Source organism: Pangasianodon hypophthalmus, chromosome 28, assembly GCF_027358585.1.
Source record: "Pangasianodon hypophthalmus isolate fPanHyp1 chromosome 28, fPanHyp1.pri, whole genome shotgun sequence".
Lineage (NCBI taxonomy): Eukaryota > Metazoa > Chordata > Actinopteri > Siluriformes > Pangasiidae > Pangasianodon > Pangasianodon hypophthalmus.
In genome coordinates, this window is record NC_069737.1 from 1293289 (window position 1) to 1307838 (window position 14550).

At 34.9% G+C, this 14550-nt stretch overlaps 1 protein-coding gene across 2 annotated transcripts; it reads right to left on the reverse strand.

The window, feature by feature from the left end:
- Positions 1-8149: 8149 nt before the first annotated feature.
- LOC113545721 (translation initiation factor IF-2) lies at positions 8150-12548 on the reverse strand. 2 transcript variants are annotated; one of them, XM_026945197.3, is made up of 16 exons: positions 12348-12486; positions 11610-12122; positions 11330-11446; positions 10600-10704; positions 9859-9888; positions 9726-9746; positions 9576-9605; positions 9445-9471; positions 9319-9336; positions 9187-9216; positions 9066-9092; positions 8871-8906; positions 8752-8787; positions 8626-8643; positions 8468-8540; positions 8150-8320 (listed from the first exon to the last, which is right to left on the reverse strand). In XM_026945197.3, exons 1-15 carry the CDS (start codon positions 12396-12398, stop codon positions 8505-8507), a joined length of 1095 nt encoding a protein of 364 aa, XP_026800998.3. In that variant the 5' UTR covers positions 12399-12486; the 3' UTR covers positions 8150-8320; positions 8468-8504. The 2 variants fall into 2 exon arrangements, with proteins under 2 accessions (XP_026800998.3, XP_053086983.1); XM_053231008.1 differs by lacking the exon at positions 8150-8320 and having other exon boundaries at positions 8467-8540; positions 12348-12548.
- Between the last annotated feature and the right edge of the window lie 2002 nt (positions 12549-14550).

Sequence of the window (14550 nt, forward strand, 5' to 3'; positions counted from 1 at the left end):
AATTATTAAAGATTATTTAATAAAGATTATTTAAGAATATTTACAGGTTATAACTGAATATAATGCATCACCTCTTTCATGGGCAGAGTGGTGCTGACATTCTAGAGAAGAGAATCGACCAGAAAAAATGATTTATTCATTTACAAACCAACAAACAAACAAACAAACAAACAAACGAATGAACGGATGAATAAATACCTGCAGTGTGACGTTGTCAGCCTGTAGGTGAAGCGTGTAAAAGACGTGATTAAAACACTGAAGCAGATTCATTACATCATAATCATTAGATTATATTTGATTATATATATATGAGCGTGAGATCATGAAGCTCGTACCCGGTACACAGTGATGAACTTCAGGCTGCTCTGCAACACAAATCATATTCACACTGTCGTTATTTACACCAACACTGCTGCTATTATTAATAAATAATCATCACATTACAGTTCATCCATGTTCTAATACAAGATCTGGTAATAAAACCATTATAAGCAGGTAATAAGCAGTTGGAAAATGAATGACTAATTAATAATCAATTAATGAATAATTATTGTACAAATGTTAAAGCATAATGCATGCACGATATATTTATATTGATATATAAGGTTAGAGATTTTATAATAAAGGTTTAATTAAATTAATATGTTGTTTCACATTAATGTATTTAGTAATGAATACAAATATACGGACAAAGATCTATAAACATGGTTTAATTAGTGTAATTAATAATTAATGTAATATATACACAGAATTATCGCTGATTTTATTTTCCACAGATTGTTAATGTTATTTCTAGGTTAGTTGAAGGTTGTGCGTGAAACGCACGGTGTTGTTGGGGTTCAGTGGTTTTCCCCACAGCAGCACATTGTCACCTCGCGGGCCGTGAGGAGGCCCAACTGGTCTTCCACCTCCCTGAAGATATCCAAGAAAACCATCAAATTTACATTTTTACACAATATTTATAAAAGAACGTTTGTCTGAGTTTAACTGACACTGTTCCTCACAGGTTCTTTGGCTTAGTACCGGTTCTTTAAAGCTTCTGCTCACAAATCAGGCTTCCTTTTCAGAATGGAGAACCTCTTTAAAAAGTGAAGAACCTCTAACTAGCCAAAGAACCTTGGAGGAACCTTGGCATGACCAGAACGTACATGAGGAGGTTGTCCAGCGCCGTGTGGTCCTCCTCTCCCCGCTCCATAATCCTGAGGCTTCGTAGATCCGAAGTCCTGTTCAAAAACACGGATTAACACTTCAGTACAGAAGAACGATAATGACGAGGAACTTCTGAGTGGAACTTAAGCTTCTGCGTTCTCATGTTGCTTCTCCATCCTTTCTCCAGCTTTCTGTCTTCTAAAAGCTAAACGTTCAAGTCAGCAAGTGATTTATTCCTCTTACACCAGAGCAAGTTACCAACGATCACAACTTTTTATTTAGTAATGAACAATATATTGTACTTTTTATCCTTTTATAGCTACACTTAATGTTTCCTCACCAGCTTCTCTCTTTTCTCTTTCTTGAAGTTAATAAGACTAAAAAAAAAAAAAAAAAAAAAAGCAGCTTGATGTTTCTTGTTACTGAGAAAAGCGTAAACTCTTCTGTGCTGAAGATGTTGGAAAACTTAGTCACAGCTTTACCTCTGACACTGGAGACTCCTTCCATAAATGTCACACGAACGTCTTTAAGAAAAACCTCAAATGATTTTAAAAATCTGTTTATCAAAGTCCCTGTTAACGAGCTGTTACTATAGAAACCATAACGTATTAGAAGCAGAGCATTAATATAAACCTGCGCTACTGTTGGAAAATGAATCAACACCTTGTGACCCATTTACAAATAAAATGAAATGTTTTTACTCACTTGAGCAGTCGCTCCGATGATCAGTAACGCCACCACAAACAGGAAGTTCATTGCTGCCTTGAAACACCAGTCAGACGTTAGCGTCAGAAAGTGCTAGCGTAAGAAAAGACGAGAGAACAGAAGACTCGTAGCTGCTCTTTGTCTCGGCTCGCTGCTCGTCTCCGGCTCCGGAGTCTGTATTAATACTGCTGCTGATCGTTGAGCAACGACTGCTGTTACTCAAGAACAAGCTTCTAGTGACTAATTATTATTTCGACAAACGATATTTACATTAATCTTAAAATGATCTTGAATTATACGGCTTAAGCGTAGCTGCACACCTCAACATCTCTACTCTTTATGCTAATCATTTAACTAAATTACTGAATTAATAATGAAATTCAATTAATATTGTTTTCTTATTGTATATTCTATATGTAAAGGTGTATTGTGTACGTACATACAGCAGAAGAAGATGTACAGATTTATTATTTATCTTCCTTCTTGCTAACTGACTGTTAGTGATTGCATAACAGCAGGTTAATATTCATGGTATTTTAGCATTTATTACATTTATTCACTGAAAAAAACAACATAGCAGCAGGTGGAAATATTCTGAATATAGCTGAATTTATCTCATATTTTACTGATTAAAAGAATATTTTAGTTTATTTTATTTGTAACTTCTTTTATCTTTATTCTTACATGTTATTTATTGTTTTAGTCTTTGTTTAATTGTTAGTTTTTTATTTAAAGCACTTTGAGATTTTGGACTCAAACATGCAACATACTGTGTAAATAAAGATAATAATGATTCAATTTTATTATAAAAATATAAATATTAAAATATATTTATAATTAAACATATAAAAATGATAAGCATATATCTGTAATCTTGTAATCGTTCTGTTTTTCTGACAGATTTTTTCCCTTGAAATCTTGAAATAAACAGAATAATCTTTCAATCGTAAAAAAAAAAAAAACTTTTAAATGAGTAAATTAGTTCAGAAACAAGTTTAATAATCTTATATTCATTTTATTGTTATTTAATAATGCTAAATATTAGCTACAGAGTTGACAATGTTGTAAATGTTTCTTTACTTGAAGCAGAAATCAGCTGATTATTTACAAAATCCTTAAAAACGTGTTTCTGTATTTTTACAAGACAAATGCAGAACTTTATTTTTATTACATTACGCATTTTATTTTGTATAATGTATCTAAATGCAGTACATTCTGATGTTTTTTTGTCCATTTCTGTATACAGTGCTGTATGTGAGAAGGTTCTGAGGATCAGTGTGAATAAAGGAAGAGTGTTTGTGATGTGTGTGTTACTGGGTGTGAACTCTTCCCGCAGTCGAGTCACTGAAATCTCCCCTAATCTCCTGACTAACCGTCTCCGCTCTCAGGCGTGTTCATTAAACCTCAGCGTCTAGATGTTCTGCATGATGCAGAATTTATTCTCAACGGATGAGAAATTCATGTTACACTCAGTTTAAAGTTCTGTAACGTGGAGAAGCGGAACGCTGTATGAGGAGAAGAACTCGGCACTGTGTGCTGTTTGGACACGACGTTGTGACGGGGAGCGTTTCAGCAACCTGCATGTGTGCAAACGTCTCACCTCAATAATGTTTACACACACACACACACACACACACACACACACAGAGTTTTCCTCCTGATTTATTACGCACTGAAACACAGACGCATTCACTCTTCTATAATCAGTGAATAAATGAATTAATGACAAATGAAATTCTTCAGATTAGATTATTTATTACATTATTTTCTATAAATGACTAAATAATTAACACAGTAAGTGATCGCTGTAAATATGCAAGTTTATAGCTTTATTATTATTATTATTTTTATTAGCATTATTATTATTATTATTATTATTATCCACCTTTAACTGAAAGCTAATGACAGTTTTAATAAAAATTCTTTATTAAAAGGTTCTCTGGGTGGAAAGTTATACGTTTATTATTGTACACATTTAAATCATTAGCCTAATTTTTAAAAATAGTCTTTTGTAAATTTGTGAATATATATATATATATATATTGTAATGTTTTTAAGATCATTTGTTTGTGACCTTTTTTTTTAAATAAGTAACAGTTTCAAAGGTTTTTTATTAATAGATTGTACGTTTTGAATATTTTGTTTATAATCTTTTGACTAGTTTATTTGTAATTTTTAAGTAGTTTGTTTAAATATACCGAAAAAAAAAAAAACTAAAAAAAGTTAATATGATGAAAATAATTTTAGTTTTGCTCAACTGAAAAAAAAAAAATAAAAGTACAAACAGTAATTTACCTGCAACAACTTGACACAACTGCGTGTAGGTTTGATCTATGTTTAATTTTTTTGGTCTGTTTGTAATTTTTAAGTTGTATTTTTTTTTTATAGTTAGTTTGTTTTTTACAGTTGAAGTTTATGAATAAATGGTAAAAAGAAAAAAAAAACAGCATCATCACTCTAAAAGTGTTTCTGGTTCTTTGTAGAGAAGGTGATCACAAATCTCAATAAAAACTTTATATTAAAGTCTCTTTTTCCATTTTCATTTTTCTCAACAGGAATAGCACGCCCACACACACAGACACACACACACACACACACACACACACACACACACAGACACACAGACACACACACACTGTTTTATTTCTTACTCATCAGGACTAAATCACTGAGTGTTTAAGCGGTTTTATAAACACACCTTGTTGATTAGTGGTTTTATTTATTGCAGCAATCTGTGGAAATCAGTAATCCTCACAGCAACGCAGTGTGATGTCATGATCTTTCTGTACCGCATTTAAATCGTCCTGACGGTTCAGTCAACACTTCACTTTTCATCCAAGACGTCAGAAGCGCAGTCGGCGGTAAACATTAGAGATTATCATAAAACTGTGTTTAAGTTTATTTTATATTTCCTTTAGAACTCCAGAAATATGAAGAGCACGGTTTGGATGCTATGCCTCGTTGGCCTGACCTGGGCCGTCCAAGTAGGTCTTCTTAACATTTGAACATTTTTGTGCTGTATAAAGTTTCATATTTACGTATTTGTTATTTATTTTTTGATGAACTGTCTTTCAGCCTGAAACTGATCTTTATCGTGAGGATCGCTCTCTCTCCTCCGACTTGGACTCTGATGAGGTTTGGAAAACTGAAAAAAAAATGAAACCATAAAAATAAAAAATCTAATGCTGCAATCTATTGCACTCTGAACTCCGAAAACCCGACCTGAGACATGGAAAAGTGTAATTCCCAGTAATTCAACTCGGAATTCCCACTCGGGAACTCGGATAACATTCACCTAGTCAGAGCTCTCGAACAAACACACCTGACATCACACACACACACACACACACACACACACACAGTCATTATTAAACAGTTTTCACTGTGCATCAAGTTTTTACTTGATAAAACTTGATATTTTACTGAATATGCAGCTTTTGCGTTGTGAAAACTTTTCGATTTGTAACGTAACACTTGATTTCTGCCCAGTTTTACTGACGTGATGATAAGAACACGGGGAAAGATAAATTTTATGAGCAAAGATAAATATTATACGTCGTTTCTCATCACTAATCTTACAGAAGTTCATGTCAGTCTTCTTAATATGTTTAACAAAATCAGAGACTAGCTACACAAATACGACCTCACTCTGGGTATCTGTGATCTTCCGAGCCGGAACGCTGGAACGTGTTTAGATCAGAACTTGGGAAAATTGAATTCCCAGTTCTGAGTACAACGGCTTGCAGCATAATTCTGAAGGTTGCTGCATTTTTTCACTTGGTGTCCTGTTCTGTGTTTGTAATGAACAGAGGTTTCAGTTCATTCCCTTCCTGAACGCACTGACCCGGGATCAGCTCCGTCAGCTCCTGCAGAATCTTCTCTTAGCCCTCGGCCCTGCTCCTGTTCCTGCTCCCACCGCAGCTCCAACCACAACTCGCACCACAACTCCAACCACAACTCCAACCACAACTCGCACCACAACTCCAACCACAACTCCAACCACAACTCGCACCGCAACTTCAACCACAACTCCAACCACAACTCGCACCGCAAATCCAACCACAACTCCAACCGCAACTCCAACCACAACTCCAACCACAGCTTCAACTGCAACTCCAACCGCAGCTCGCACCGCAGGTCCCCCCACAGCTCCATCTTCTACCCCAGTGACTTCTGGTCTGTAGAGCTAAAGCACAAACTCTTTGGTTCTCATTTCACACCACCTCAGTGCTCACCTTCATACTGGCTTTCTAAAGTAAAATAACAGCTTCAATAAACATAATATTTACATATTTTTTTGGCAAGTTTTATCTTTATTTTAATTTTTTTCCCCAAAGTGGTGGTGTACACACTTGGGTATCACCACATATGACCAAGTAGTCCTGCAAAAATTAATAATAATAATAATAATAATAATAATAATAATAATAATAATTTTATTTATATAGCGCCATTTGCACAGCTCAAGGACTCTTTACATTCCAAAACTAATAGACACAGGAGACGAACAAAGCAAGAGCAATGATATAAATATTTCAACTGTTAGGAAAAGAGCCAAAGTGCTGAAGAAATAACATCTAATGAGAGGGTTTAGATTTGTGTGTGCAGTGAATAATGAATAAATACAGATAATAATAAAGATAATAATATGGTTGCCTCTATGTTATGATTTATAAGGAGTGGGTGAAACTGAAGACAATAAACTAGAGAAAACTGAAAACGGAGAACAGATGCCTTCTCTCTGAAAGGAAAGAGTGAACTCAAAAGTAGGAAGTTTTTTTTTTTCCTCAAGAGAAGGAACTATGATGACAGGGTGAGGCCTTCCCAGCCCAGAGGAAAGACCAGTACCAGCTTAATCTTTCCCTCAGAAATTAAATTCAAGACTGAGCACCGAGTGAGACGCAAGCTTCCCTTAAATACAGCCAGGGAGGCAGGTGAGACGGATTGAGAGTAATTAGCTGGCAGACTGCTCACGTCTCCCTCTGCTGGCCAAAGTCGAGCTAGCAGGCCACACAGCTCCAGGCCTGGTCTTTACATTCGGATATTATAATGTTACTAAATTGAATAAGTGCTTTTAATTAACACTTAATTATATCAACACACACACACACACACACACACACACACACAATATATATATATATATATATATATATATATATATATATATATACGCTCACAGTGCTGTGCAAAACTCTTAGGCATGTGCAAAGAAATGCTGTAGAGTAAAGACGCCTTCAAAAATAATGAAATTAAATGTTTCTCCGTAAAAAAAAATCCTATAAAGAGCAGTAAACAGTAATAAATGAAACAAAATCAGTATTTAATGTGACGATCCTTCACTTTAAATAAATAAAGCAGTATCTGAGGTGCAGTGTGTGCAGTTTTATAAGGAAATGAGCTGGAAGTGTTACTGAGCATCTTGCAGAAGCAGCCACAGTTCTTCTGGAGACTTTGACTGTCGACTCGCTTCTTATTTCTGCAGCGAAACCCAGCAGCCTTCATTATGTTTTTATCTGAAAAGTGTCTCTTATGGAATCTGCTGCTTTCTTTTTTCTGACATACAAACATTTTTCTGTAACATTTCATTTTGTGCTGGAAAACTAATGTTTGGAATCTAAAATGTTTTTGTACTGAATCAATAATGTAGAAGTCAGAAAATAAACATCTATAACAAAGTTTGTACTAAAAAATATAGGGTGCCAAGACTTTTGCACAGTACTGTATGTATGTAAATATATGTACTGTATCTTTGCATCATATTTATAAGTAAAAACTCATAAGACATTCCGTATTAAAGTGGATATAGACACCGGAAGTATATTAAATAACACAAACAAAAGTGTCTGAATATGTATTTCCCCTCACTGTGTTTAAACGCTCAGTATTTATAATGAAATAAATAACTAAATGATAAATTAAAATATCAGAAATGCCTCCATATTGTCAGCGATTTGTGTAGATGTAAATAAAACACATCTTTACCTCGAGGTCAGTGGTCTTTATTTTACTCTTAAAGGTGTTTTGGGCTGTAAAACATTAGAGAATAGCTGCTTTAGAGGAACTAGAGAATGTTTTTGCACCTTTAATAATCATTTCAGCAGCATGATTACCCCTTTATCACCTGTTCTACCTGCGAGTGTACATTTACATTGTTGATACTTTAGGAAAGGGTTAATGCACCTGTACAGAACCACGACCTGTATCATGTAACAATGCAGTGAGTCACGAACTTTTGAGAATCAGTTTGTTTTTAAAGGAAGAGAAATGAAGACATCAGACGACAGTGTGGATGCTGACGTGTTTAATGAATGATAACAATCATTACAGATATTTAATGACTAAAGAAGCCCACTACACCCGTACACACATCTACACACACACACACACACACACACACACTCCTACATGATCCCAAAAGGCGTTAAAGTCGTTAACGGCGTAGTAATTGATGATCTCTGTTTTCCTGTCAATAAACGACAACAGTGCAGATAGATAATACATCATTAGAAAGCTAGCAAAATAGATAGCAAAATAAATAAATAGACAAACAAACAAATAAATAAATACAAAGATAGATAGATAGATAGATAGATAGATAGATAGATGGTACCTTCACAGTCGTGTCGAATGCAGATTTGTCTTTCGTTCTATACCGGTGTATCTTCATTACTTCCTGATTCAGCCTAAAGAAATAAATAAAAAAGAGAAATAGTGTAACAGACAGAAAGATTGATGTATAACGGGATGTGAAGCATCTGACACACTGACCTTCAGGAAGGATGGAAGCTGTGCATTAAAGGTGGACATGAGGAGGAAGAAAAGGGACAAAAATTCAGAAAAATTACAAGAGAATTGCGATAATGTTTAGTATTTACTGGTTGAATAATTACTTACCAATTGCATAACTCCGTATTCAAATGATATCTTTTGCTGTTGGAAAAGAAAAGCTGTTTGTTTTTCATTCACTATGACAGACATGCAATAAAAATTATATTAATTTAAATTTTAATTACGGTAGCTCTGGGGTTGTAGACGACCCTCATGTAGGGCTGAATGCGGGAGGGAAAGTTAGTTTATTAACGATATGAATGTTGTATAATAAACAATACTGAGAAACAACGAAGTATTTTCATATGAAGCTTATGAATTATGTCTCTCTCTCTCTCTCTCTCTCTCTGTGTGTGTGTGTGTGTGTGTGTGTGTGTTACCTGAGCACCAAACATGCCTCCTCCATACTGTAAAATAAAGAGAACTTTATTAATCAGTTCAGACGTTTGAGTGAAACGTAAATATAAAGTTAATATAAATAACAGAAATGAGTCTAAATACCGCAAACTCCTGAGGAGCATTCATATCCATCTGTAAAACAACAATAAATCATTTTATTCATGTTTTATTAATGTTTAAATAATAATAATGTCAGTGTGAAATTTTTGCTTGAAAGCGGAAGACGTTGGCTACCTGTGGCAATCCTCGGATCTGAGGATTAAAAACAATAATTATTTTAAATAACAGAAAGAATGTAAGTAAAAATATATTATTTTTAAGATACATGGTCTTGTAAATCAATAAGACAAAAGTGCATACTGTTGGTAAGATGAAAATATTTTCCCCCTGTGAAAAAAAGATGTAAAAAATCACTATTATGAAGAATTTATCTACATGTAGAGTTAAAAGTTGAATTTTTTTTTCTTTGAAGTTAAATATCCTGTGATTACCTCTTTCAGGGGCAGAGTGACATTGAGACCCTAAGAAAGAAAAAAGAAGTTTTGTAAACTCTGCATTTCTGCAAATCATTACACTGTATCTTAAAAAGATAAAATATAAAATATAAAAAAATAATCAGAAGAAAAATATACAGTAATCACCTGGAGTGTTATATTGTCCGCCTGCACGTGAAGCCATATAAGAGTGATTATTACAGATACATTAATCATTATAATCGCATAATAATACAATGTATGTAATAATATAATTTTATGATTTTCTTAAACGTCTCACCTTGAAAATCGGGATGAACTGTGTGTTGGGCTGAAAGAGAATTCACATGTTGTGGGTGAATTTAATAATAGAGTATAGATTTCATTTTTATATTTTATTAAGATATGAAATTGGTGAAATATTTTGGGGGAAAGAAACATAAAGCCTATTTTGCTGGTGAATTAAATGCAGTGCTACTACTGCTATTATGGTTATTAAAAAAAAAACATTAAATCATTTTTATGTTCCTTTTCTACATCAAATTTAAATTTCATGTTTACATTTTATTGAATTTTTAAGCAACTCAAATATTATGGAAATAAAATGCTGAACTAAAGGGACCATTTGAATCAGTGGCTACACTGCAAAGAAAACGACATCTTAGCAAGTGAAGATATTTTAATATAGAAATATAGAAACATATTTCTGCACATTTTTACTTTTTTCAAGCTTGAAATACCCCTGTTCTATTGCCAGATCATTTTTCTAATTTAATATACCAATAAAATAAGACAAATTAAAGCTTGAAATGTTTAAAAGCCTCTACAAACAGGCTGGATAATCTTATGTTTGATTTATAATAATGTTGTAATATGAAATAGATCAATTTGCTCATATTCACATATTTGTCACTTGCTATGACAAAATTTCTTGCAGTGTAAATGCTCACATTACGATATGTATAAATGCAACTGTGGACTGAGTTAATCTGCCTGGCACTTTCGGTATTAAATTACTGAAATAAGCAATTCATTGGATTACATTGGATGGTCTTCGTCCTCCATGTGGTCCTCCTCCATGTGGTCCTCCTCCATGTGGTCCTCCTCTGTGTGCGGCGTAATCTAAAGGCCCCACAGATCCAAAATCCTGTCCAAAACATTGCCATTTAATGGAATTGGCACTGATGTGTAAAATCTGTTCACTTTTGGGAGGCTGTTTGGACTTTGTTACTTTGGTTTGGTTTGAGTTTTTGAATTTGGGTGTGTTTCAGGGGGCCAATCACTGGTCAACCTGCAGACTGGGGTTTGTTTTACATGAACTCACATGATGACATACTTTCCCAAATTATCTGTATCTGCTAAGCGTTCCAAATATTCATATCTGTATTTGGATTTAAACCCAAAGTGGCCATGGCCGAAATGTTTTAAAGTTTTGCTTATGCAGTTATTAAGGATGTAAACGCATCTTTTACATTCACGTTAATGAACGTGGTCTTTCTTAGTCCTGCAAGTTTTATATCTGACTGATCGCCAGCGTGAAAGTAAAAAACCTCCCACTCGTGAATTTTTTGTTGCCATATGAACCTTACTTAAAAAAAAAACAAAAACAAAACTGAATAGTACACGTCCTGCTCATACGTGTGTCTGTATCTGTTTAGAACACATTATCTGCTCATTCTGAACAATGTATTCCTATTTGGTTTCATCTCCGCTGGCTACACAATTGAGTATTGAGGTTATCTATGAAACTCCCTCAGAATCAACCATCTTACACTTCTTGGCCAGCCTGGGAAGTCTGGTTCCACATCCTTACTGTCAGGTACACCCTGAGAATTCCCGTTATCAAATGGTCCTTTGGATTGGTCAAGATCTGCCTTCATCAGACCAGGCTGTTAAAGAGGTACATCTGAGTGTCAGTCAACCCAGTTCATAAAGTTAATTAACGTATATGTGTGTCATTTAGGCAAATTCATGAAAATTAGCATTATCCAACTCAGAAGAAAAGCTTTAAAAAAAACTCATGAATCTGTACAGTCATCTATGTAAACCCACCACAACTGGAGGCTGAGACCCTCTTCCATCCAGTCGTCCAGAACCATTATTCTTTGGCCTATGACGTTCTCTCATTAGCTCAGAACTTTCATTCTTTGGCCTATGACGTTCTCTCATTAGCTCAGAACTTTCATTCTTTGGCCTATAACGTCCTCCCTTTGGCCCAGGACCCTCTCTCATTGGCCAAGGACGTCTTCCCATTGGCCCAGGACCTCCACCCATTGGCCCAGATCCTCCACCCATTGGCCCAGATCCTCCTCCCATTGGTCCAGAACCTCCTCTCATTGGTCCAGATCCTCCACCCATTGGTCCAGGACCTCCACCCATTGGCCCAGATCCTCCTCCCATTGGTCTAGAGCCTCCTCCCATTGGTCTAGTGCCTCCTTGCATTGGCCCTTTTCCTCCTCCCATTGGTCCAGATCCTCCTCTCATTGGTCCAGATCCTCCTCCCACTGGTCCAGGACCTCCTCCCACTGGTCCAGGACCTTGCTGACTTTGCCAGCCATTTTCTGGCTGTAGATATAAAAAAATAAAGTAAAGCAGGTAACAAATTTATTTTCATGTTATGTATTTGACTTTTGTTATTTCACACTTACAATCAATTGCTTCTCTAATGCTCATTTTCTCAAAACAGCTGAATGAAAAGTAGCCCACATACACTCGTTTTAGATACGAGCTAATATTCCAGAAGAACTTGTTAATTTGTACTTAACAAAAGGAACAAAAGGTTTTACTCACACGGGCAATCGCTCCAACAAACAATAACGCCACCAGACACAGGACATCCATTTTTGCTGTGAAAATCACAGGTTAAAGCCACAATAAGAAGGAAAGGCAAATAAACAACCTTAATTTTTTAAATATAATTTTTCATTTCAAATAGGTGCCAGAAAAGTGTATATTTTTCTACATAATCTCCATTTCATTCAATGCAACTTGAATCCAGATTCTTCTAGAAAAAGGAATGATTCAATTCTAATTTATGAAACATTTAAGGTTTTTATTTGATTCACCCTTGTACAAATTCATCATCAATATCTGGAATCTATTCAACTAAACGTAACTCTTCACACTATCACTGGAAGTTACTTACCTCCTCCTTCTCTCAGCTCAGTGTCCAGCTTCTGTCTCTATTTATACTCTACACTCACAGTTGAGCAACCAGCACTGTTGCTCAAGAAAGGTAATCATGACCAAACACAGAGGTGAAAAAGAAATAATTATGAAAAAAGATACACACACTCAGACTAACCTTGGAAAGCAGGTGGGTTCAACACGTTCATGCTAATCAGAGATGAGTTACTGAATTATTTTTTACAACCTCTCAATGACACAGTGGTGAGAAATTAAGAAAAGTTAATTAGGGAAACTGAAATCTATTGAGAATCTTTACTTTTTTACTAAAATGTTCGAATCTCAATCACAAAGCAAATAAACACCTGAAGCAAACCGTCTGTGTTGGTGGAATCTTGTCTAAAAGTTGTTAAAATCTTAAGTTATGTCCATGTTTGAGTTGTGGTTCAGAGATCTAGTTAGTGCGCAGTTCTGATATTATCTAGCAGCTCTGGAAGATTTTAGAAACCGATACTGAGTCGAATAGGAAAATGGAAAAAAAGGAAGACATTGTTAACCTGCCTACTGCGCTGCTCATGCTGAATATTTTCATAAAGGTGTAATTATAAGCTTCGTACTTAACTTTCAGCAGTATTTCAGTTGTGGATTACTGGAATTTTTATTTGTTTCATTTGTTGACTTTTCACTGTTTACTTTTTTCCTTCCTATTTCTTGACTCATCATTTCAAGTTTATTTATTATCCTAATGTTGTGATCATATTTTCACAAAAATTCTTTAAAAAAATACTGAAATCAAAGATAAATTTAGAAGAAAATGAATCTGTAATAGGTTTGATCACCTGAAGTTGTTTATTAATTTTTAGTTTAGTAATTTATATTTAGTAATTTTCTAGAATAAAAAAGTTGGAGCCTTTGTATTTCTTCCAGTCGTCATAAATACTGTTCATTGTGCATTTTGCAATTATTTAATTGATCAGTATTAACATTTGTACACACCACAGACTAAAGAAATACGTAAAGCTTCTTGTTTTTCGAGACGCCTTGCTGATCGCTGGTATTATCTCTCTTTCAGCAATCTGCATATGTCGAAATTTCTCATAGTGAAACATGGAGAAGGATGAGTTGTCATCATCTTTCCTCATCATATTTAAGTCCTGTAATGGGTTCAGATAAACATGGTTTAGTTTTTCCAAGACAACAGAGAAGATAACTGATTTAAATGCGCATTATCATTAAAATGTACACAAAAATGTGGTTTTTTTTAATGAAAAAATGAAAAAGTCTAGAAATATGAAGACCACAGTCTGTTGTTGTGCCTTACTGGCCTGGCCAATAAGTATTTTTGAACTGTATGTAGTACATGTGTCTCATATTTATTCATTTGTCTACTTACTCACCAACTTCCTGTCTTTCAGCCGGAAACTGATCACAATCATGAGACTCGCTCACTCTTCTCCAACTCTGATGGGGTTTGCAAAGAGTTTTAAACCAGTTCATACCAAATTCTTTAATTTAAAGCTCAAAAGAAATTTGGGCTTAGCAGTTGCTGCATTTATTCACTTTATGTGTCCTGATATGTGTTTGTAGTAATCAGATGTGGGCTTTTACTGAACCAGCTGACCCAGGATCAGATCCGTCAGCTCCTGCAGAAACATATCTCAGCTCTCGTACTCGCTCCGGCTCCAACATCTTCAACACCAGCTCCACCTACTGCCCGGGCGCTAAACTGTACTTTTTCTCGCCCTGGATTTTTTTCAGAAAATGTCAGCTTTTATCTTAGAATAGCCCAGTTTCTGTTGAAAGCATATGATTAATATCTAAATGTGGTTTGCATTGTGTTTTGTGTATAAGTAATTTAAATTAAAGG

What these genes read in the sequence shown, in the direction of transcription:
- LOC113545721 (XM_026945197.3), bottom strand. Translation starts at nt 12,398, where the DNA reads ATGGATGTCCTGTGTCTGGTGGCGTTATTGTTTGTTGGAGCGATTGCC. An exon ending in TCACTCTGCCCCTGAAAGAG is followed by an intron (nt 9,472 to 9,575) that starts GTAATCACAGGA and finishes TTTTTTTCACAG; the next exon opens with GGGGAAAATATTTTCATCTT. An exon ending in TCTACAACCCCAGAGCTACC is followed by an intron (nt 8,788 to 8,870) that starts GTAATTAAAATT and finishes CTTTTCCAACAG; the next exon opens with CAAAAGATATCATTTGAATA.